General features: G+C 33.1%; 2 protein-coding genes across 2 annotated transcripts; both read right to left on the bottom strand.

Moving 5' to 3' along the window:
• Positions 1 to 3547: 3547 nt before the first annotated feature.
• On the bottom strand, positions 3548 to 4273 carry LOC132729941 (uncharacterized). The gene has a single exon (XM_060715777.1). It carries the CDS (start codon positions 4271 to 4273, stop codon positions 3548 to 3550), a length of 726 nt encoding a protein of 241 aa, XP_060571760.1.
• Positions 4274 to 4923: 650 nt separating this feature from the next.
• LOC132729940 (uncharacterized) lies at positions 4924 to 10263 on the bottom strand. Its single transcript, XM_060715776.1, has 4 exons — positions 9912 to 10263; positions 9619 to 9724; positions 9025 to 9231; positions 4924 to 5464 (listed from the first exon to the last, which is right to left on the bottom strand). Exons 1-4 carry the CDS (start codon positions 10261 to 10263, stop codon positions 4924 to 4926), a joined length of 1206 nt encoding a protein of 401 aa, XP_060571759.1.
• Positions 10264 to 26725: the final 16462 nt, after the last annotated feature.

The raw sequence follows: 26725 nt of genomic DNA, 5'->3' as shown, positions 1-26725 counted from the left end.
TGCCAGAAAGGGTTGTTTCAGCACAAACAATTGATACCTTCAAAATCAGACTAGACCACCATTGGAATGATATGAAAAGATATGGGACTCAAGAAGCATCGCCTACTATCTAACTCTCATACAAGATGTAAATGTATAAGTCAAGTCGACGTCATTCTTCGAAAACCCAAGGTATTCCGGTACTTATAAGTTAAGCTGATGGAGTGGATGTAGGTGGCGGGTATTAGACGATGCACAAAGACTTGTTGATAACATGGTTAATATTAGTTTATCACTGAAACACATGTGCTTATATATGAGGGATTAGTGACAAGATCATGTACTTAAAACAACAAATTGATGTATTTCTCAGACATTTGTACTAAAATGTATGCCAGAGGAAATCTGCAAATACTTTTCTTATAATACAAAACCTTGGTTTCTTTACCTGCAATAAACTGTTTATCTTAAAAAATGTCGTCCAATTGATAATTATAACAATAACATTTTTATTTAAAGAATGTTACACATGAATATATGGTAATTAAATATACTAAATAAACAATTACTAGTACTGTTAACTTATCTATCTCTCCCAATTATGTCGAACATTGCGAGTTTATGTCTAAATCGCAAGAAAATTACATAAAAAGAATATAACAGAGTTAAGAAAAGAAAAACAATTAAAATTCTGAAAATCCAGAAAGGGAGGGGTGAGGGGGTATGTGAACAAGGACCTCGTTGCAGCAATATTATACCGCTTTCATTGTCATCTTTTTATTAAAGGAGCCATTATTTATGGTTTTCTTTGGTTACCAGGACAACATTCATATTGATATTGCCGACAGCTATAAATCCTTTATCTAGAGCAATATTAAACAAGGTTATTATATTCTGATGAAGCGAACTTAATTCCATGTCCATATGACGTCCTCCTGGTAAAAACAGAGAAAACCTTCACATGGGACATTGCTATTGCTTATAAGAGTTTATTTTGTTTCGTTTCTTTTTCGTTTTTTTGAGGGGGGGGGGGGGTCGTTGGGTTTATCCTCGCACAAACACAGAAGAGAACATATAGCGACTTTCAAGCTTTATCGGTAGAGGAATCCCCCGGGTGCCACTCTATGCATCCAGCGGGTATCTGACTAGAACCACCGACGATCGTTAGCTAGCTGGATGGCTTCCTCACATGAAAGATTCCAAAGTCCCTGGCGGGATTCGCACTTACACCGATGATGGGACAAATGGGCATATTGAGAGTTAAACTACATGTACTTTTATTAAAGTGAATAAACATATATGTATATTGATACACAATGTCAAATTCAATTTTATTATTCTAAGATTTTAAAAGGGTTTTAGGATAAAGTAAATTTTAACGGGTTACTAAAAGGTCGTCCCAAAAGTGGAAATTTTGAGAAAACAATAACAAAGAAACTTAAAAGTTAGATAAAGGTACAAGTTTTGGACCAACCGACGAAATGACTTAACAACCTATTGTTTTAAAAGGTCGAGCTATAAACAAAAGAAAGATGGCCCTAGATCGCTCCTCTGACCCATCGACGTCATCCCAGCAATGTCTTAGACAAGCACCCTGACCAAGTTTGATGACAAATGAGTCAACAAGAGCTGTCACAGGAGACAGCGAAGCTCGACTAATTAAATACTGGACGCAGTAAGGAAGAAAAAAGTTATGGTGAAAATATTTTACTGCACCAAAACTTTAATCTGAAATCTGGGGCGGACGCCGGGGCGAGTAGGACAGCTCTCTATATACTTCGTAAAGTCAAGCTAAAAATGTGACCTCTAGAGATGGCCCATGTTCGAACTCCTCCAAGCAATTAACTTAACAAGTACCTTGACAAAGACTGATGACCATTAAGTAAAAAATGTTACCATTAGAGTTTTATCAAGGTTTTTACATATATGGGTAGTGTGACCTAGTTTTTGACCCCAGGTGACCCATATTCGAATTTGACCTAGAAATCATCAAAACAACCTTCTGACAAATTTCCAGAATATTTGGATCAAACTGCAGCCACTAATGTTAAAATGGTTATTCTATTTTTAGCTCCTGTGACCTAGTTATTGACTTAAGATGACATATATTCAAACTTGACCTAGAAATCATCAAAACAGCCTTCCTGATCAATTTCCATGATATTTGGATCAAAACTGCAGCCACTAGAGTGTTAACAAGCTTTTCTTATTGTTAGCTCCTGTGACCTAATTTTTGACTTAAGATAAATCATTTTTGAATTTGGCCTGTATTTCATTGAGACAAAAATTCTGACAAAGTTTGATTATAATCCAATCAAAACTGTGACTGCTAGAGTGTTAACAACCCATATGTTGACGACGCACAATGCACGCCAGTTCACTACATCTAACCTTGACCACCTTATGGTCAGGTAAGCTAAAAACAGCTATATAAATGTATATCATCTTTCCGGTATATGACTGATAGGCTGTAAACCAAGACAAAACTGACAAACTCAAACATCATCAACCGCATACGGACAATATATATATAAAGTAGTAACATACCCCTACATGTACCTTAGATCACGCACTTGTTACCTATCTATGCAGCTGTTTTTTACCAAAGGTGCCCGTCGCGTGACCTGGACCCCCACCCCCCAACCCCACACTACAACCCCCCATATTTTCAAAAATAAAAAATGATCATCTGAAACCTGTAAAACACTATCCAATATGCATATTACAATCAAATTAATAGTTTCCAACAAAAATATATAATTCTATTGTTAATTTATTACAAGGTATTCATCTCTCAGGATTTCTCAATGGGAAAAAACTAATGTCATTGCTTGTAACGTCAATTTCTCATACAATCATCGGTCAATTTCCAAAATTTTGGTGGCAGGTTACGTGGAACGAATGTCTCTGCCTCGAAAATCATTCGTTTTCCACGAGGTTTATTTTATACCTGCAATATGACGCCTCAAATTTGACATTTGTGTTGGTCGGTAGATTCCTGGCCGGAAACTCCGCTGTCTATACACAGGCCTAAAATACGTAATATTCGCCGTTCAGCACCAAAGTTGCACTAGATTCATAAGAAATACATTAAATCAATACACTTACATGTAAAAATGATAGCCTTTCAGACAACAGTTCAGAGACACAACGATTTTCCTCTCCACCGTGTAAATCACAACATCTATGCAGCCATATTTCGAAGGGAATGCGCACGCATCATATTTGTAAACGCGTCTCCGATTGGTCACTTCTGGTGGCTCGCCTCTGGTGCCCGGCTTCCAACAATAAGAATTCGGTAACTATCAAATAAGAGGAAACCAGTAAACAGCTGATTGTTGGCGGAATTTTTAAAGTTGCGTGTTTTCCGTATTTACACAAATAAAGCACTGTTTTTATATTCATCGGTCTAGTTTTATCACACTAGTTTTATCACAAGCACAAGAATGTCGATTGTAACCTGGTAAGTTCAATGGTAAAGTTAAAGTGATCTTGGTATAAAAAATTTACAAATATTAATTGATATTGGCTAGCTCTAAAGTTTTAAAGTACTGTTTTAAATAATTGATTATTTGCAGTCACAACAATAAAACTTGGCTCCCTTTCGAGTTGCCTTTTTCCACTTCATATGGTGCTGAAGTCCAGCACATGCTCGATGAAGCCAGCCATTGCAGCCATCACATTGTATCCATAGGATCTCACCTTTAAACTCTTTATTGACTGTATCACAAACTTTACACTTTTCTTCACTTTCATCAATATCTTCACTTTCATCAATATTTTCACTACCTACTTCACCTGTTTCTTCGGTGACTTTTAGCTCTGTCACTTCCTCACTTTTTTTCATTTTATCTTCATCTGTGGAGCTATCAGTACTGTTTCTTCGACTCCTTTGTGCAGGTCTTACATTTATACCTGATGTACTTGGCTGTGCAATGTCCTCGTTAATAAATTCTGCCTCAGGAGATTTTGAAATATCTTTGTCCTTTCTTTGTTTTGTGTGAGCTGCAGTCGTCTGTGCAATTTCTGTAAGTTCTTCATCTGAACTACTGTCCATTCTAACAATCTTTCGCCTTAATCTTTTTCCTCGTGTGGCCTTTTCTTCTTCTCCTTCTCTTTCAACACTTACAGTCTTTCGTTTATGTCCCTTTCCTTTACTTTTATAAACATGCCCAGCTTGTTCAAGATCCTCACTTACATTTTCAATTAAAGCACTTTTTTTATTACTCTCCTTACCTTTGTCAGATTTTGTTTTATCTGTCTGTGACACTCTGATTTGCTTCCTGTGAGCCATCTTTTTTTGGATATTGAAACTTTCCAAGATATCCTTCCTGAATTGATTGACCATTACCATTAAGAACAATTTTATAATTTTCTTATACACATTACTTATTTGTTTGTTTCTGAGCTCTTTATTAACTGTCTCTGAATAAAACTCTTCATTTCTATTTATACTGATGTCTACAACCTCACAAAACTGATTATATAAATCACTTTTTTCCATTATTTCAGTTCTGATATGTTCAAACAAATTGCCACCATACTTATTAAAATTTTCTTCAATAAATAGAGACAAACATATTTCTGTTAGCTTTTTGAAAAAGTGGAAGAGTTCATCCGAAATGTTGGTAAGTGATCTATTACCTTTTTGTCTTCCATTAACATCTAGTAAAGATTCTGGCTCATTGGTGGTGGATATAACATGATGTTCATCTAGCTTTAACCCATCTAGAATACTGACAGCTAGCACAGATTCTTCAAACAATGCTTGACCAGATGCATCTGTCTTATACATATGGCTTCTTTTCTTCTGTATATATTTATGTCTTATTTTTATGCCTTTGCAATACAGTAACCACCTACATAGCGTACACGTGCATGTGATGCATTTGACACTGCTCTCCTTGATATAGTTCTCTGACTGACAGTAAATAGTTCAGCCTTCTACTTCAACAAATACTTTCTTATTTCATTTGCAATATTGAAACAGATATGCAGATGATCTTCACCAAAGCTTCTGTTTTCAAAAAGCATTAAACAGTTCATTCTGAATTCAGCACTGATTTGGTAATTATGTACTTTGCTGTAAAATTCAGAGAGATTTTTTGCTGACACAGGTTCTGCCGGGTTAATCTTTAAATCTTCAATGAAAGATGACAATTTACAATATTCATTCTTGCAGAACTGGATGTATTTATGTTGGTCTATCTCTTTCAGTATCTTGTTACTATTGTACTGCATTGGTGTTTTCACAGTTTTACATTCAATATTATTCAGAATTGTTTCCATATTTAAATCAGTAGGAAGATTGACTGACTCATTTTGTAATTCTGTTATTAATGAAATAATTTCATCAAATTCACTGTCAAATTCTTCTATTGTTGGTTGCTGATCATATAACTCCGTGTCAGCCTGCATAGAATCTAAGGCCATTAAATCCTCTACAGTAAATAGTGCGAGATCTGTGTCTGTCAACTGTTGCTCTCTGAAATTGACCAAAGAATTGCATGTAATAAAACTGTGTCATGAGGTGGCAATGAATTTCATAAAAGCAAAATGATAAAAATGCTACTATTACTTTTATTAAACAATATTTTTGAACAGTTTTACCAGCTATTTCACAAAAACTATTTCATAACTTAAGCACAAAAAATAAAAATGAATGTGATAATGTATTATCTGAAGTTATTCTTCAAGGAACAGTCATACATTTGAAAATTTGGAGACATGACTTACATATCTTTACTTATTAAATCATCATTTATTAACCTTTACCATGCTAAATTTCTTTAATAGACTGTTTCATCATTCAATTTGGGCAGTACCACTTATCATTGAAAGGGGTGTTCACTGAAAATTTACTGACTGAATAGCAAACAGTACAGACCAGTAATAGAAAATCACTACTGAATTAAACTTATATGATACAATTGAAATAAAATGAGGGGTATTCACAGGAGGGGTCAATTGATAAAATATAAAATAGACTGGCTTCTGACTACTGAATAGCAGCTGTTTAGATACTTTAGAGTACATAGATAATGCATGTTGTATAGAAAAGGTGATTTGTAGTCTTTATCAATACTTTTAATTGCAAGTAACTTTATGTAAATCAAATACATGTACTTAAATAAATACTCTGCTGGACACAATATTCCAATTTATTCTTGAGTGATTATAAGAAATAATTTCATGATTAACTGTTACATCTTAAACTTTTCATTCCTTTATATACAAACTAGAAATGAAATGTTTATTAGTATTGTGTGATATAATAATTTTGTTGATTATTTCAGAATCTCAGTAATTTCTTTAGGATGATTTAAACAAAATTTAGGAACTCTATATTGAAGAAACCTTCATGCATTTAGCAGAAATTAAAAAGTATGATTATTTTCAGGTTGCTCTCAAGAGTAAAGGAAGAGCCTAATGGCTTTGTGGAAGTGAACAAGTTGTACACATCCTTTGAATTTGAAATGGTAGAAAGTGGTGTTGACTTAAAGGTACCAAAAATGGTGTTTCTTGGTCATATTTTAAAGGTATTTCCAAATGCTAGAAAGGAAAGAAAAACTGGGAACACTAATATCAAAGTTACAACCTACCATGGAATCACTCTTCTACCCCTAGAAAGTTTTATGCCTGTGAAATCTATCACTATTAAGGAAATAAAGGGATTCCTTGCGAATGATGTTACAGTGACTGATGAGCATGAGAAAAGTATTAAGTGTACCATAGACAGCCACTGCACTAGTAATGGGAACAGAATAGTGAAAGTAATAACATTTTTTGACAATGGAGAGTGGGCTTTAGAAGTAAGCGGGGTATCTATTGACCTACAAAAATTATATATCTCCAGTACATTTTCTGGAGACCAAAATGGAATTGACTTTGTTGTAAATGCTGCACGTAAAATAACCTTGTGTGTAGGTGTAGAACTTTCAAAAAATGTGATTATGACTAGATTTCACATTCTAGATACATGGCAATCTGAAGACATACAAGGTAAACGATTAAGATCAGTAGTATGCAACAGAGTAGTTCCCATGAATTCAATGGGCAGCACATGTGTTAAATGCCAAAAAATGATTTTTAATTGTACAACACCAAAAGATGGTTCTGAGAAAGAAAACAATACCCCTATTTCCAGTAAGTCTGATGTTAAATCTAACATAAATAACAATATTCATAATAAAGTATCAGGATCAGCCGTTTCAAAGGATGATGTAAAGAAAATGATCCCTGGAGCAACCGACGAGATGGTGGAACTTGTACTAAGCCAGGCTCAAAATGCTAGCAGAGATCCACGGGGTAGAAGATGGACTCAAGGAATGATCTCAGTTTGTTTACAGTGGTTCTGTAGGAGTCCCCACTCATACGAAGCATTTCGAGCAACACAGTACTTGTCCTCCCTCCCGTCAACACTGATTCAGTATTTTAAATCGTGGAAGCACAATAGGTTTTGATGCAGTTGTTTCTCATGGATGTATGAAGAAGCTAAGAGAAAAGACATTCCAATTGAAGGATATACAGGAGGGCTAATAATTGATGAAATGTCCATTCAGTCAGACATCCAAATATGTAAGAATGGGGACATAGTTGAATTAACTGGTTTCATGGATGTTGGGGAGGAGGGAAATTTAAGTAACATTATGAGGAAAGGAAAAAATGAGAAAGTGCTGGGTACACATGCATTGCAGCTGGTCTTTCTTGGAGTCACAGGATTTAGATTTCCTATTTCCCATTTCATCTCAGATGGTATCCAAGCATATGGGCTTTATCCTTTGTTCTGGGAAGCTGTGGACCGCCTGAGAATGTTTGGTTTCAACACAGTTTATACCTGTATGGATGGGGCACAGTGCAACAGGACATTTATGCACATTAATATTGGCGCCAGTACTACATACACTACTCAGTGCCCTTGTAACTTTGCCAACATGATTTTTATGATGGACTCTAAACATGTTATAAAAAAAATACGAAACAATATCATTAAAAGTGGAACATCAAAATCTTCAACTAGACTCCTTACTTTAGAAACTTCACATACAATACAATGGCAAATGTTCATTGACTGCTATAAATGGGACACAACTAATGCTCTGCAACTTCATAGAAAATTAACTAATGAGCACCTGTATCCATCTAACCAACAAAAAATGAGGAACCATCTAGCAGAAGATGTCCTTGATTCAGAAATGCTGAATTTAATGATGCAATATCAGAAATATCTTGGAGAAAAGGGATGTGTTTTGAATGGCGTGATTGAAATTCTTAAAATGACCTCAAAAATGATAAACATATTTAAGGATATGCGCCCTGTAAAAACTGCGGATGACCCAAGATTGGAGGAACTTTCCCTTGTAGCCCAGTGGTTTGCAAACTGGAAAACTAGTGCTCTAAATAAGGCTTCAGTTAAAACAAAGGACAGGGGCAAACAAATATTGTCACTACAATGCCATGAAGACATTCAGTCATGCATAGTAGGTTTTATTCAACTGTGTAAAATGTTTCTAAAAAACAAATCTACAGTTTACATAACTCCTGCTCTAATAAATTCAGATGTTGTTGAAAACACCTTTAACCAGCAAAGATCAACTTACCACGGGGCAAACGCAAATCCAAATGCACTACAGTATCGAAGGGCCTTAAACAGTATTGTACTTGGACAAAAAGTAGTGTCCCAGAAAGCAAATGCCGGTAAAAATCGTGCGGCTGCTCTTCCATATGACTTTTCTTTGAAACAATACAAAACAACAAAAAGAAAATCAGAAGATAACAGTGCATACAGTAAAATAAAAGTAATTAGAATGTAAAGTGTACAGAACTTTTAAAACAGTGAAAATTCCACATGTCAGAATTTGTTCTTGAACTATTCAACATTTGTGTCAGATTTGAAAGTCTGAAAAGGACATCCCTCGGAAGCACCCAGAAAAAAGCAGAAAGTGAAAACTGTTCTGAAGTATATAAAATCAGATGAAAAGCAGATGAACACAGTTTATGTGCCACAGTCATAACTTACAGGTAATTTATAAATTTTGTTTTTACCTATTTATATTTGATCTGCAACAACTAATGTCTTCCACTGGTTCCATAGAGGACTCACTCAGGAACTGTCTTACAACTTGTGGTTGTTGAATTACACTTAGTTGAGGGTTGAAGTGGATAACTCTTAAGCCCCTGGTTTCTCGAGCTCTTCCAAGTGCAACGCCAAGTTGTCCTGGCTTAAATATGTGACGACAATCAACTTCCAGACTGTGATAAATTAAAAGATTTAATCTACAATTTGCAATATTGAAACAAAATGCCACAATAATTTTCTTAACACACTGCCTTCTGAATTCAGACTTAAATATTTCATCTATTTAAATCCTTATTTTGGAATTCTCTTTAATCTGGTTTGAAAGATAACCATGAATGTGTTTTTGTGCCAAGACAAAACATTGTCCAATTACATTTGCAAATTGTAGTTTTGTTGATATTATATCTGTTTATTAAAAAGTAGCAGCTGGAAAACATACTAAAGGAAAGCAACAAATGACTTGAAATCTAATGATTTTTTGATTTTATCACTGTGTATAGGTTCATTGAACTTCACTTTCAATGTAAAAAATAGAACCATTAATAGTCAAAAGAAATTACCAGTCAAGTGTTAGGCCCTGTGATTTGTGTATACTCATGGCAAAACTGAGCTTGATTGGATACTGAACTCTAACAGCAACATCAGTATTCATGGGAGGACTGAAAACTGAAATGATAAAAGCATAATTAGTTTTAATTCAGTCAATATATTGTGAAACAAATTGCAGCACTTCACAGAATTAAACTAATTTGCAATTAAATACTTTAAGATATCCATTTTCATACCATTTTTAGCCTTAAAACACTTATAAATTCAGGAGTTCAACAACAAATAGGAAAATTGAGTTGTTTACCTGAAAATGTGATTTTCTCCATTGGCATTTTCATATTCAATGATGGGAATTCCACAACTGGACCACTTTCAGTGATATCAACGACTGTTCCCCGTAGACCATTCACTAACTTGTCAGAAAGATTACGTAGCAACATGACAGGTGCCCCTTTCTTAAGCCAAAGAGTTTGCGGTGCAAGTATTTTGTTTAAGAATTTGCGATCCCCTTCATCAGTTGATTTGTATTCATATAACTCACCGGGAAAATCCACTATACACTGCCTATTGTAATCATCAACTTGCTCATTTCTTGAAAACAGTTTAATGCAATTGTCATCTTTTTCTAAAGGTCTCTGTAAACTTTCAATAAACATACAGTTTCCGCTGATACATTTCCGATTGAAACTTCATGTATAGCATGTATAAGTTCAGTGTCAGATTGCCTTAATACTGTTGTGAGGGTTATTCTATGTGGCAGCACTTTCGAAAACAAATTGCTTTCAAAGCAAAATTCCCCCTGCTCACCATATAATGGATTTGGTACTGGTGGCAACTGTCTAAAATCACCAGACAGCAGTAGCTGGATGCCACCAAAAAGTTGATTCTCGTCCTTCAGTTTACAAACTTCATTAAGGCATTCAAAAAAGTTCTTACTCAACATCGAACACTCATCTATAATAAGAACATCTGTGTTTTTTTTTTCTCACGTCTGCAAATTTGACATTGTTCTTGATAACTTGTCTTATTTCTTTACAATGAAACCTTCCGTCCCCAATGCCCGACCACCTGTGTATTGTTTGTGCTGAGTCATACAGACAGCATGCGATTCCAGTGGTGGCCGTAACTGCGACCACTTTGTTTTGAGACTTTAATGTTTTACAAATGTGTTTTATTAGAAATGTTTTACCCGTTCCTGCGGCTCCCAATAATAAAAGATTGTGTCCACTTGAAATACAATCAACTGCCGCTAATTGCTCACTATTTAATGCCATCTTTTTCCTTTATTAAAGAACTGTGTACGAAAACATGCGAATGAAGATTACACAACATTTGACATACGGCGCTGTTTTGGTTTCTGACTTTCAGGTACTTCACTGTTGGAAGCCGGGCACCAGAGGCGATCCCCCAGAAGTGACCAATCGGAGACGTGTTTACAAATATGATGCGTGCGCATTCCCTTCGAAATATGGCTGCATAGAGGTGGAGAGGAAAATCGTTGTGTCTCTGAACTGTTGTCTGAAAGGCTATCATTTTTACATGTAAGTGTATTGATTTAATGTATTTCTTATGAATCTAGTGCAACTTTGGTGCTGAACGGCGAATATTACGTATTTTAGGCCTGTGTATAGACAGCGGAGTTTCCGGCCAGGAATCTTCCGACCAACACAAATGTCAAATTTGAGGCGTCATATTGCAGGTATAAAATAAACCTCGTGGAAAACGAATGATTTTCGAGGCAGAGACATTCGTTCCACGTAACCTGCCACCAAAATTTTGGAAATTGACCGATGATTGTATGAGAAATTGACGTTACAAGCAATGACATTAGTTTTTTCCCATTGAGAATGCCTGAGAGATGAATACCTTGTAATAAATTAACAATATAATTTTATATTTTTGTTGGAAACTATTAATTTGATTGTAATATGCATATTGGATAGTGTTTTACAGGTTTCAGATGATCATTTTTTATTTTTGAAAATATGGGGGGTTGTAGTGTGTGGTTGGGGGGTGGGGGTCCAGGTCACGCGACGGGCACCTTTGTTTTTTACTTTTGGAAGACAGTATATAAATAACACATGGGTTTGTGGGTAACAGTAAAAATATCATCATGTGGAAAATACTGTTACCCGAGGCGTAGCCGAGTTATTACCCCGAACAAATACTGTGATGATCTGCATTTGTAAAATAAATCTAACTGTAACAAAATTAAACTAAGAGTACCAATAACTAAACTGTCCTTACCTTGCAAGCTGTAGGCCTATTGTACTTGAGAAGCTGTTTTTCTTTTATTCTTTAAATAAGCAAGTGATATCTACCAGTACAGATAATCATACAATAAGCTGTGTTTTATTCAGAAAACAAAAAACTATCCCATTTATAAGGTTATGATCTGTGAAATCTGATCCTTCTTTATCCAGAATATTCTTCGCATGTTTTTTTGACAAAGTGCATTTACAAATTAGCGATGATATCCTACAGATGTCAGCCCACCAACTCTATCTGTAGCGTTTCACAGGTTAAAATTGTTAAATAATCCTTTGTTGCATGCTTTTATCTTCTGCATATTCCAGTTTTACACAAAATTGTTCACAGTTGAAAACGGATGTTTACCTTTTGACTATTCAACAAAAAGGTATTTATACGCGAAAGGAACTCTAGGGTGCAAAGAACTAAATTTTATGAGAGTGATAGTTACTTTGGTGATGCCATAGGCCCTATCGTCGAAAATAAGAATGAATCGAGAGAAAAATGGCGGCCATTTTATTTCATTTTATTTAGAAAATAGACCACGTGACCTGATTTTATACTGTTAAAAAATACTGTTACCTATGTAACAGTACAAAATTCTTAGTCACGTGGTACACTTGCATTAACAGTAAAAATAACTCCCAGAGGCCTATGGAAAATTAACATTACGAAAAAAGTGAAGGGTAATAATATTAAATAGCTGATTTTTCAGACCATAATTATGATCCCAACGTTTTCTAGTCCTATTAAGAGGGATATGCATACAAATTAGTGAATTTATCAGTTGTAAAGTTATGACAACTACAAATGTGTCCATACGACAATGATGCCCTCGTTTGTCTGTAACGTATATTTCATCACAGCAGCATATTTACATTCTAAGCTTACATGTTTTAATAAGTATTACTAATGCAACTAATAAACTTCGCAAACTAACAACATTGATTTGACAATTATTTCATATTAAGTGTCACTTGACCTAATGACCTCAAACTGAAAAGAAAAAGATTGTCATCTGCAAACTCGGACTCATTCCTTCTAAAGTTTTTGATCGGACGAGGACTTTACTGTGTTACTGTAACCTCGTAAAGAACAGGGGACATGGGCATGTGATGTCCCTAGCAAGTTACACAAACTTCTCAAATTATTAATTTGACTCTGATGAACAGGATGTACATACAGACTGACCACACCATTACAGTATGCTCCCCACTTTTAATGTATTGAGCTGTGTATAAAAGTGTAACTTCATTGATTTAAGAGATTCACATTCAGTAGTTTGGCACCTTTAACTGATTCCTGATAATTATATGAACTGAATATCAAATATCAGTCTTTCAATGAAGAATAACTCTGCTTTTTATCAATAAATAACATAACTACACACATTTTCTTGTATTTCAAATTTATTTCCACTTTTTTTATGTTGCTTATTATAGACAAAAAAGAATATCCTTAATAAATAAATACATAGTTCTAAAAACGATTCCACAAGGTAATGTAGTAAAATAGTTTTCACAGTAAATTCTCTGTTTTTGCATACCAACTGTTGTTTGTGTTTTAACTATTAAAGAATATTCAGCACTTAAGATGGCCACAGAGGATGGGATTTATTCCACTTTACAAACAAATAGAAGCTGGTTTCTATAACAACTACTCCTGTGCCCCCCACTGTGAAACCTGTAATTATAAACATTGTATGAATTACAACTACGTGACAAATGTCAGTACGATAATCTTTTATTTATAAATATATGTCAACTAAATGATCATAATAATTTATTGATAAGTATGAGATATTCTATTAACAATCTGTTTGATCAAACATAAAACAGTTCCTTTCATTGCTCAATATACTTCAGCTCATACTCTTGGGACAAGTAACTATCAACAAGTGGTCTGATGATGGTGTCTAATTGATCTATTGATAAGTGTAGTGTTAAAATGATATGAGCCGCATCACGACAAAACCAACGTAATGCGTTTGCGACCAGCATGGATCCAGACCAACCTGCGTATCCGCGCACCCATGCTGTTCGTTTACCAACTCTATTACAAGTAGTGAAACTGATAGCGAACAGCATGGATCCTGATCATGGTCGCAAACACATTATGTTGGTTTTGTCATGGCGCGACTCAATTTTATTAATGCTGTTTTCATTTCTAAATGCCAAGTTTTTAGTTTTCTCTATAACCTGCTGTTATGGTGATACAGCCTGCGTTCCCATGACAACATGACCCCGAAAATATGACAATAAATACTTGTATAAATGTTACAACTATCATAAAATATTACCTTTACTGACTACCATGTCTTGTATCATGTCATGACATTAAAGTATTGTTTATGTAACACATCATTTAAGTAGCAATTAAATTCGTGGATTCAAAGATTTTAAATGTATCTTTGCACCAACCAAATGAAGATTAAATTCTCAACAATTCCTACGACTAACAGTAAACATCTTATCAACATGAAACATGAAAATTATATAAATTGTAACATTAATTAAGTGCCAGAAAAATATAGTCAAGCTTTTACTGCAGCAACTATACTGTTATGTAATTTAATGAACTGTTTTGAATAATTTGTTACTTACTTTTTAGTATAATTATCAAGTTTTATTATTAAGTGTGTAATATTAGATATACCAGTTTGGAGTCTATTTTGGCGTCTAGGCGAGCATTTCGTATCAAGTTATTAAGTGTGCAATAATATATATACCAGTTTGGAGTCTATTTTGGCGTCTATGCGAGCATTTCGTATCAAATTATTAAGTGTGTAATAATAAATATACCAGTTTGGAGTCTATTTTGGCGTCTAGGCCAGCATTTCGTATCAAGTTATTAAGTGTGTAATAATAGATATACCAGTTTGGGGTCTATTTTGACGTCTAGGCGAGCATTTCGTATCAAGTTATTAAGTGTGTAATAATAAATATACCAGTTTGGAGTCTATTTTGGCGTCAAAGCGAGCATTTCGTATCAAGTTATTAAGTGTGTAATAATAGATATACCAGTTTGGGGTCCAATTTGGCGTCTAGGCGAGCATTTCGTATCAAGTTATTAAGTGTGTAATAATAGATATACCAGTTTGGAGTCTTTTTTGGCGTCTAGGCGAGCATTTCGTATCAAGTTGACAATCCATCTTTAAGCATCCTCAGGTGTCATGTTTAATTTACTTGCCAACATGCTGCATTATAATAAATCAAAGAAGTACATTGTTAACCATCAACAAAATAATGTCAAGACATTAAACCTTGACAATATCTCCAGCCAAATCTAGTATATGTAGCGATATGCATTCTTAATATTTAAAGTCACAATCTTTGACAATGTATCCAGTCAAATCTGTTGCATGTAGAAAAATTCATTCCTGACATTTTATGTAGCAATCTTTGACAATATCTTCAGCCAAATCTAGTGCATGTAGAGATATGTGTTCTTGATATTTATTGTGGCAATCTTAAAAAATGCCTCAAGTCAAACCGGGTGCCTTAAGATATAGGTGTTCTAGATACTTCATGTGGCAATCTTTGACAATATCCTCAGCCAAATCTGGTTCTTGTAGAGACTGACGTTTTACATGTGGCAATCATTGACAATGTCTCCAGCCAAATATGGTACCTGTAGAGACATGCGTTTTAGATATAACATGTGGCAATCTATGACAGTGTCGCCAGTGAAATGTGGTACATATAGAGATTGACGTTCAAGATACTTCATGTGGCAATCTGTGACAATGTCTCCAGCCAAATATGGTACATATACAGAAAACGGTATCAGACTTACCTGAAGACATTGTCAAAGATTGCCGCATGAAATATATAGAACGTCTATCTCTACAGGCACCAGATTTGCCTAGAGACATTGTCAAAGATTGCCACATGAAAAACCTAGAAATCCAAACATTCTATAGACATCCTTTGGCTTGAGACAATGTCAAAGATTGTCACATTCAATATCGGAACGCATATCTCTATATGTACTAGATCTGGCTGGAGACATTGTCAGAGATTGCCACATTAAATATCTGGAGCGTCAATCTACATATGTACCACATTTCACTCGCAGCACTGTCAGATTGCCACATGAATTATCTACAACTCCAATGTGTACGTGAAACCGATTTGGCTGGAGACATTGTCAAACATTGCCACATAAAACATCAAGAAAGCATATCTCTACATGTACCAGATTTGGCAATAGATATTTTCAAAGATTGCCACATGAAATATATAGAAGTTAAATATCTTCAGGCACTAGATTTGACTGGAGGCATTGTCAAAGATTGCCATATGAAATTTATAGAACGTCTATCTCAACTGGCGCCAGATTGCGCTGGAGATATTGTCAAAGTTTGCCACATGCAATATATAGAACGTCTATAACATCAGGCACCAGAATTGACTGGAGACATTGTCAAAGATTGCTTTATGAAATATTTAAAACGCCTGTCTCAAAAGGTACCAGATTAGCCAATTTCGACTAAGTCAAGGGCAATATCTCTTTGTCAAAATGACCATTTTATTTATATGCAAAATATGATATAACAGAATGCTACTAAACAATTCTATTATTCATAACAAAACATGACAATACAAAGATAAATTAACAGTTAATTTCAGTCTCGTGTACATATAAGACACACATTTACAGTTTTATTCAACATAAAAACGTAAAAGTTTATGATCTATCTATTACAGATTTATAGGAGACTTATTTTATTTTAAAAATCAATGAACCTTTCTAAAATCTTACATCTATCTATCTATACATATTCATAGTCTATTACTTCTTTCTTTAATACCAATAACACAATCTTCTTTTGTACATAACAATTTAATGTATGAGCCTGCAATGAATGTAACTAGAACTGTCACTAAAGGTGACTTTAATACCCTCCGCCAACAAATTGATAGTTAACACTATGACCCACCATATTACATTGAGTTGACTGAAATAGCGAAAAGTAAATTACAAACAGAGCGACAAAAATGTGTTTTGCACATTTTGAAACCATCTAAACAGCATACATGTACATTTTGAAAATGTTTGCTCAAAACCTGTGAAAATAGTTTGCGACATAAAAAAAACACTGCAGCTATAGTAAGTTATAATGTTTTGTTTTATTTCTATTAAAACATGATTCACCTTTCAAATCCTTTTTCCAGATTTCAGAATAATTATTATTAGAATGTGTCTCTTGCAACATATATATAGAACAAGGTTGAGAGTCTAACCATTCAAAAAGTTGTTGTCTTTTTTTGTTTATTTCATAATCCTCTAACATTTATTGAAGAAATTACTGTTTCCCTTGAGATTGTTAATATAAACACCTTCCAAAATGCGTTTTCAAACCATACCAGAAAAAAATTGATACTAATTTCACAGCTGGACAAAAAAAATATGGGTTGCATACCTTTGCAAGCATCCCGTCGCACCGATTGCAAAAAGTAAATCTCGAGATCACTGCGTTGGAGATTGATCGCTGTCGTGATCATGTATTGCATTACATTTGTAATATGTTGAAGCATATGAAAGACACATTAGATTCGCCCAAGTATTGATCGAAATCAATTATAAATCGACAATGTAAGTGGCAGATTTTATTAGCAAATTAAAGGCACTGACAGGAACTAACCATTATACATCTAGTTATATGAAGACCAAGCAAAGAATGTTCTTTTAAACACCGAACATAATACGCTGTCCTTAAAAAAGATGCAATTAAACATATAGCATATTAAAATATGTGAGTTTGATGGTTCAAAAAGGAACACATGTAGTTGCAATTACATGATAGTGCATTCAGTAATCATAATGCATGATAGTATTCAGCAAAACGTAGGTTTCCATGGTCATAAAGAAGTATGGAAGCAAGCATAATGAAAGTCCCAATATCATCAAGCAAGAATATACTAATTCTGTTCCATACAACCCAATACAGCTCGTAAATTTCTCTTTAAAATAAACAATAACGCCACCGCTGTATCTTTTTGCTTTCTTATTGTATTTAGGTCGAGGACATAAAAAGCATTCAAAATCATTTTAATTGTTTAAGTATAAACATTTGAATCCCATGTTTCTGTCAAAATCCAAATATCAAAGCCGTTAAGAAAATCTTAAAAGTCATTATCATTTAGTTTATTTTTTATTCCTTGAATATTCCATGAATATTGCTATAAATGGCTGATTTTGCAGTATTAATCACCATATTACTACTGTGTTACTAGCGCAATTGGTATTTAACGTGGATTATAAGCGCCGTTTGCAATGTGTAGGTTACTTTTTTTGTTCACTTCACAATATTTTACTTTAAATACATTTACAAAATTTTCATAAAAAGTAGCATGAACCTACGGGCATGCTCCTTAAAGCTTCCAACTAATTCTGTACACTATATCACATGTAATTGATCATTAAAAAAAGACACGTTTATAAATAAGATATTATTTAAATAAATGAAAATGAAGGCGCCTGGCAACGTTGAACCTAAATAGTCATTTATATTTTGTCCATGGATATTACCTGCCAAATTAGATAATTGATAGAAATTATTCATTACTCTTTTCAAGATAAGGATTTGAACAAGCAATGACTTTTTCAATAAATTTTGATTCATCTTCTAAAATCGTTAAAATCCTTTATTAAATATTTAGTTGAGCCGTGACGAAGAGTTATATTCTTATATTGTTCTCTGGGTCCACTCATTTATATGAACTGCTTCTCTGAACTGAACTAAAATCATAATTTCATTACATTTAACAAAATTACTTCAAGTTTAAGATATATCTGTCTAAAATGAACTCATTAATTTGAAAATGGGCTATCGAGTCAAGCGTGATATCATAGTTCTGTGCTGTTTGTTGCATATGTTTTATTTAGAAAAGTGCTTTACTGCAAATTCTAGGTTTTCTAGAAATGCAGCACTGGATGGTTACAGTTGTGAATCTGGTGATGTCGTCTTTGACAAGGACAAGATAATTAACAGGATTTTATGTTCATCACTTTGTAGCCAGCAAGAAGCATGTGTTGGTTTCTTTTACATCCCTGGGTCACAGCACTGTATTGGTTGCCGTGCTGACTTTCAAAAAAGATCAACAACAATGGCAGATACCATGTTCTACACTCGTGACGGTAGGTTTATTAATCTTAGAAACATTTTTATAATGTATTAAACAAAATTTTGAGACAAAACGTTGCTAAGGCGATAGGTAACTAATATTCCAATATGTTTCAGCTAAGCTATTTTTGTACACTAATTTATTTGCTACAAAAAGCAAAGAAAATGAACATATAATAATTGAAGTGAGCTCCGCTTAGATATAAAATTTTGAAACATCAAAAACTTTAATTGTTCGAGCAACTTGGGCACTTACAATGAAATTGAAAATAGATATTTTTTTGCGATTCTTACCCGATCTTAGAAAATAAGTTTAAACGCTTTTCATTTTTGCGATTTTGCGTCATTTTGCATAATGTAAATCTTTAAGAAAATCCGAGCTTCTCTAAAGACAAATGTTTGTACAATCTAAACCGACTCATTTTCAAGAAAGTAAGACTTGCACATTTAAATAACCTTATTTATGTTATATTTAAAATATTATTGTAATTACCTTTCACTTCTAAAATACTGTATTGTCTTCTGTCTTTTATAATCAATTCTAAGCGGCCTTTTCGGAAAGACATGATAGGGTTACATAACCAAAAAGTGAAAGGCAGTCAATTCATCTGTATTTCTGTTAATTTGATTAAACAGTGTTTTAGTGGCAGATTTAATCAGGATGATATATAATATTTCAAAAGGTTTCATGCTGATCGCATTTGGCTCGTTTTTACAATTCTGAGTGTCTTGGTAGTTAATGCCTATCTGAATGCTTGGTAGTTAATGCCTATCTGAATGTATAGCATGACAAAAACTGGATTTATATGAGCGTGGGTACCAACCCTTCCGTGGGCAAACATTTTAGTTTTTTTATTATACTTTTATCTTTTTTATCTGGTCAGATTATGGTTTTCTGTTTTTTCGAAAAAAAATAACAACAACAAGGAATAACAAAATAATAAGAACAACAAGAACAAAATAACTCAAAACGTATAAAATAAGTATAACAAATAAAAATCAGCTGTTATTACAGTTAAAGTTACATTTAATGAATTTCATAAAAACAGTAATAGCGACATTTCATTGATAAATTGGGTCCAGATCTTATTTTCGTGTCCAGACAACCGAAATATTTTTTATAAGCATAAAATCTGCAACCTTATTGTGGCGAAATCGGAAGTACAATTTATTTTTGTTTGCATGAGAAACTCCGCCTTCGGATCATCCGTACATCAATATTAACAAACATGACAATAAATAGCAGTCCTAGTTTAACATTGTAACGGATGTTTTCATACAAATTTAATCTTTTTTAAGGTACGATTATTTTTTTCTGAATGCCAGGCCTAGTGCACCGTGAAGCTAAAACGGTTAAAATGTGTTTGCACAAGACAATCTCATATTTGCTGTGTCCTATAGCAATCTTTATACTGTGACGTAGCGCATACACGAGTTGATTACAGTCTTCATTTGCATGTAAACATTCGTATACGAACTTAAGTTAACCGTGGGGGTTTCCGTTAAAAACTGTAATTTATGAACAATATTTGATGATATTTACAACAATAATGTTAAAAAAATTAATGGAACTGTAGAATGCTTAGTTTTTAGGCCGACGGCAAACTATTTTTTACATATTTATTTAATGCTACTTTAACCGAATTTAAAAAGCGTGCACATATTCACCTGTCACTAGAAATATCAGAATAGTTAAAATTGTGTGATAATATGGTTAGCCTTATTTAAGTTATGGCTATGAAGTATGGGGTTAGCATAATGCACCAGATATAGAACGTGCTCATAGGTTTTGGAGCAACAAGTGGGTGTAAAACAGCAAACATCAAATGCTACTATATATAGTGATTTTATAAGGGTACCTTTGTTAATGATTTTAAAGCTTTTGAAAGTTGCTATTAGTTGTAAAATGTTAACTATGCTGCAGTCAATATAAACATATGTTACCTCTTGTGTAAAACTGTCATCTTCGATGCCTCTATCTGATAGAGGTAGTATTATAATCTATATAAGTGTTTTGATTAAAGGTGGAGCAAAAATTGTAAAAAAAAAACCTATGACACTTTTTTGTGGTTTAAAGTTAGATAAAGGTTATTTTATTGAAATGATGATGTTTATTTGTGTGCTTTATACTTATGGCCAGAAGAGTCATCCATTACTCAAGTTTATCAGGATAATTTGCTTGATATTTTGCTAAATGATATTGCTTACTTCGAATATTTTGGTAAGGTCATGTTAATAGGCGATTGCAACTGTAGGGTAAGAAAAAAAATCACGATTACATTTAAAAGTGGAATGCTGCGCATAAATCTGCATTGAGGAAGGATGTTATCGCTAAGCTACCGCAAATTATTGAAATTTTGTCTCAAATAAACACTGATAATATCAGTTATGATAATATTGATCAAATGGTTGATTCTTTTGCTGCGCTTATTCAAAGTACTGCTGATCCATATCTTAAGCATTATTCGAATTGTAATGTTTATAGCAAATTGTAACAAAGAATGGTATGATAATGAATGCAGTTTCGCGGCAAAATTACCAAAAGGCTCTTAGTTTCTTTAACCTTAATAAAACGGAATCAAACAGGGAAGTACTATGTAATGCTATGCATATTGTAAGAAATGGGGTTTGGAGGTCAATACCAATAAAACCAAAATAACGTTTTTAGGAAAAGTTGGCTTTTAAAAGATAATGAAAAATAATATTATAATGATATTCTATTAGAAACCGCTGACAGTTTTAACTATCTAGGCGTAGTTTTTAATTACAATGGGTCTTTTACACTTAATAATCAATACGTACTTTTACACTCAATAATCAATACGTAATTGGCAAATGTTTAAAGACAATTTCGGTGTTATTAAAGAGCATAAATGAATATGAGATAACCCCTAGCATTGCGTTGCAGTTTTTACTCGTTTGTTGGCTCAGTTCTCAGCTATTCTAGTGCTGCTTGGGGATTTTCAAAATCAAAAGATAAAGTACGATTACATCTTAAATTCTGTAAAACTATATTAGGAGTGAAACAAAGTATTTGTACTTGTACTTGTCGACCAGTGCAATAGAAATACTTATTGTAATCGGGCAAGCAGTATAAACGCTTTTTAGAAATCTAAGGTTGTAATCATATATGGCGTAACTTCAACTTATATTTTAATTATATGCCCATCTTAAAGCAGCGTCTGCGTGAGAAATATATATACAGAGCTGGAATACTTCTATACATGATATGCCCAAGCTTGATTATTATAGAAAATTTAAAACTTCTTTTTGTTATGAAATATATCCTGATGTTTAACAAAACAATGTGTTAAGAAAAGAACTCTCATAACTTAGAAATAGAAACTAAAAGATTTTTGAACATTGATAAAAATGATCGCAAATGTAAATTATGTATATATAATTCAATTGAATCAGAATACCACTTCCCTTTATGTTGTCCAGTTTATATTGTTATAAGAACCAAATATGTTAGAAACAATTCATGGCTTTCTGTACAAATTTTTTAACTGTATTGTCCACTAATAATAAAAAGCTTATTCTTAAATGTGCTCACTTTGTTCATAATGCATTTAAGTTGAGGCAGCAGTCTATTAAATATATAAGTACTTCTTAGTTAGATTCTTGAATTATTTTTGTTACATGTTGTGCAATATAATCTTTGTATATGGTAAACAATTGGTCATATTTGTCATGATACTCTGTACTCTGTAAGTGGCCAAAGTTAATGTTTATTTGCCGATTTGCCAATAAAATAAAATGAAATGAAATATTAAAATGCGTGTTGTAAAATATCGGTATAGAATTGTTAAAAAGCCTGGTGCTCTTATGTACAAATTGTTGATGATATGAAAGAAAGAAATAATCAATATGCTGCTTCAAAATTTAGGATATGCTACTTTTTTTGATAATCCAAAGATATCGATTTAAAAACCATCATCATATATAATTTAACAAGTGAGACATATAAGATTATAAACGATAATTTTGAATATGAAAAATACCTTTCTTTCGTAAAATTCTAAAGATAAGAAAAGTTTTGTCATCATTTAGATGCTCAGCACATAGACTTATCATAGAAAAAGGAAGGTACAGTAGATTCAGGAATATAAACAAAGATCAGAGAGTTTGTCGAAAGTGTAACATGAATGAGATTGAAACAGAATATCATTTTTACTAGTTTGCCCATTTCATACAGAATTTAAGGAATGAACATTTACCAAAATATTATTGCTCTTGGCCTACACTTTATAAATTTATAGTTTTAATGAAAAGTTCTAAGCATGGAAATGTTAATAGCTTCGCAAATGTATTAGGTGATATGTTTTTTTTTCCCATATACCGGTATTGATTTTGTTTATATATAGCAGGCTATTATTTACAAACATGTATTGAAATACAATGTATTTGTGGTGCTTTTTAATTATAAAAATGTAGTTGTATAAATAATTTGTATATTCAGTTTACTACATACTTTCTCATTTACTTTTTGTAATCGTCATTTTTAGTGGCGAGGGACATCGTAATATGCCTTTTGAAATAAAATCTTGTAAAAAATCAATTATTAGAAATATGACACATAGAATATTCTATAACAAAACCCATTAAAATCAGAACAGAACAGAACTTTTATTTCTTTGATTTGTACATAGTACATCATCATATACATCATATAATTTCAGAGTAACAAATACATTTCAGTGCGAGCTATCTATTCAATAATATTAAAGAAAAAAATAATGCCAATATTCAAACATGATACGTTGTTAAGCCTCAGTTAAACGAGGATGAATATATCAACAAATATTTTGTAATATCATTGAACATAATTTATTATTGAATTTCTAATAGTCAAAGCTTTTTATAATAAACTGCTAATGTGCATAGCTCATTCCTATTTTTACTTTGTTACAGCGCTATAAATTCATACATACTTGGATTTACACAATAGTATCTTTTAATATAAATCCTACGAATACTTGAATAACATGGACACATGAGAATAAAATGAAATTGATCTTCCAGGTCTCTTACAGAACAACATTGACAATAACGTTCATTTCTTTATATTCTATTTCTAACATATCTTCAAGTTTGTATTCTTAGGTTATGTGCAGAAGTTCTTAATCTAGTAATAAATTGTCTCAAGTGGGTAGGCATCAAATCAAGATATTCTGTGTAATAAAAGTTATATAAATTTAGATATTCTGTGTAAAAGAAATTATATAAATCTAGTACAGAACTTGATTCTTTCGATACATGCCATCCTTGTATGAAAAAATCAATAATCGGTTGTCTAAATATTGGAATTAAGTTTTTAAAATCAATAATATATGGGTTATTCCAAACATCTGTAAAACCTAGTCACACAAAAGCTTTTTAACATATATTACCCAGTTACATAATTAAACCAATATTTAACAATGCGTACATAACGGGAGATGAACAAGGGATACCTTTTTAATTCTCCATATACACAAAAAGTACAGGTATTATTTCTTACAAACAAAATCATTTTACAAAATTTCAAATGCATGCTTTCAATCTGTTTTGATTTTGTGAAGCCCCATATTTCTGAAGAATAATTCAGACAATTTGTAATATCATATATGATATAATATTTACTTTGTGATATATATGTGATGCATGTTGTGTTTCTTTGTAAAAGGAGTTAAGTTTTTCTGCAACAGTTTTCTGGTTTGGTTATAGATTATCGTTTTTCTGATTTGAAAATAATAAAATAATTAAGTCATCATTCTTGGACTTATGGGGTAGAAATTGCAAGATTTTTGCGCCATCACATCTTTTTTTGAAATATACTCGAAGGGTTAAATATTCTATTTTCTAAATTTGGATTTGACGTACATATTGTGCATTTTCTTTTACTTCTTTTTATACCCATATGCCTTCCAGATTCAATTTCTAGCCTGTGGGAACTTAATCTTTTTGCAAGTACTGATCTGTGTTTTACATTTTCTAACAAATTTAGATAAATAGGCCTTCGTATTTAACTTAATATTTAATTGTAAAGTGAACATATCGCCATATCTGTCCGCCATTGGGTAACATATATATTCCTGAGTTGGTATTAAACTTATAAATTTTAAAACCAATGCAAAAAATAACCAAATTTTCGGAAAAATCCGATGACAATTTTTAAAAACATTCGAATTTTTGATAGCATCAAAAAAAAGTTTGGAAAAAAACCGCCCTTTAAAATAAAGAAAAAGAATCCAAAGAAACCCCAACAGGCCCAAAATTTGGAAAATTTGTTGCAGGCTTGGTTTGATTAAAACTGTTCATGGACGGTAATGGTAAGTGCAAGTTACCGTCCACGCCCCCTAGCACCGGCTTAAGCAGATTTAACATTTAACATGAACTGGTAAAATTTAGGATTTTGAAATATCCGCAGATGTGTTCATATGGCGGTTATTATGGAACCCTCTATGTGACACGTTAGTGCCATTCCACGAAAAGTGGCATATGGTCCCCAAGTAAAAATATGCGTGTGCCCTAAACGAGAAAACAATGGGTGGAACTAAATAAAATGGAATTTTGAAAGGGGACCTGAGTTAACGAAGCCTGCATATCACAGTAATAAACCATCATAAACCAATATTATCAAGGTTACATATCAAGGTTTTCGTATCATTTGCTTCATATCATACATTTAGAAACTGTAAGTGACTTTTAAAAACCACCAGTTCTATAAAATGCATTCGAAAATTTCTTAATATACAAAGACACTTCTGTTAATAAGTCTTTTAATTGTGTTATAAAAGGCATGATGTGATCTGCGGAGTGGAAGTTCATAATTCACAATAAGATGAACAAATAAAAATTCTTAAAACAAGTTGAACTTGTTATATGCAGCGTAAGCAGAGATAAATTTAAAATTACCTGCGTGTCTCATGGGTTTTATGTTATTGGCTGCTTATCGCATTTCAGTGGTCACCACTTTAATTGCAAAGTTTATTGTATCATAAAATAGTAATCAAGTGGAACAAACAGTTAACGCAGAATCATTATTCTTTATTGAAGTAAACCGACGTTTCAAATAACACACGTCTTCAATATTTATGTTTAATAATTATATTCTTTTTTGAATGTAACGAAAATATTTAGAAAATGTTGTTAAAACAATTGTACATATCGTTTGATTTTTTAAACAGAAGAAATACATTAAATGGGGAAAACGTGATAAAATTAAAATTTTTATTATGTTTAAACCGGTTTAAACTACCCAGCAGAACTGTGTGCTGCTGACCGTTCCAAGGCGGCGCCCTCTGTGTTCCTCAGATGTATGTCTATGTTGTTTCATACTGTTTTGGTGACACTTTTGCTTGTTCCCTTGTTGTTTTCTCGTCTACGGTAAGTATCTTCCCCTTTGTTCCTATTCTTTATTTCTTTAATTTACCCCCCCCCCCTTCCCCGGGTCTCCTGTCCCCTTTCCCTGTACCCTTTGACTGTGGGTCTATTATTCAATCATTTATTTGTTTTCTTTTAAATTCTTATCAGTTACAAATCATTTCCAATTATTCAATCATATCAGTTACAAATTATTTATCATTTTAGTGATTAGCCTGTCCATGCTCTGCCTTGTGCCCTGCCCTGTTTTTGTTTGGGGTCCGCCTGGGCTCCTTGTCACTGGTTCTTGTTGCAGGGTCGTGTGGGGGTTGCGTTCATTGAACACCACCTTTCCTTGGTGATCTTGTTTGTCATATGTTCTTTCATTTTAC

This window comes from Ruditapes philippinarum, unplaced genomic scaffold (assembly GCF_026571515.1).
Source record: "Ruditapes philippinarum isolate M1 unplaced genomic scaffold, ASM2657151v2 ctg1791_1_1_1_1, whole genome shotgun sequence".
NCBI lineage: Eukaryota > Metazoa > Mollusca > Bivalvia > Venerida > Veneridae > Ruditapes > Ruditapes philippinarum.
This window is presented reverse-complemented; position numbering and strand designations above follow the sequence as displayed.

Excerpts from the sequence above, each read along its gene's own strand:
- LOC132729941 (XM_060715777.1), bottom strand. The coding sequence starts at position 4,273 with ATGGCTCACAGGAAGCAAATCAGAGTGTCACAGACAGATAAAACAAAA.
- LOC132729940 (XM_060715776.1), bottom strand. The coding sequence starts at position 10,263 with ATGTTTATTGAAAGTTTACAGAGACCTTTAGAAAAAGATGACAATTGC. Across the intron at positions 9,232-9,618 it reads CAGGGCCTAACACTTGACTG|TCTGGAAGTTGATTGTCGTC; the intron begins GTAATTTCTTTT and ends AATTTATCACAG. Across the intron at positions 5,465-9,024 it reads TGCAGATCAAATATAAATAG|AGAGCAACAGTTGACAGACA; the intron begins GTAAAAACAAAA and ends GGTCAATTTCAG.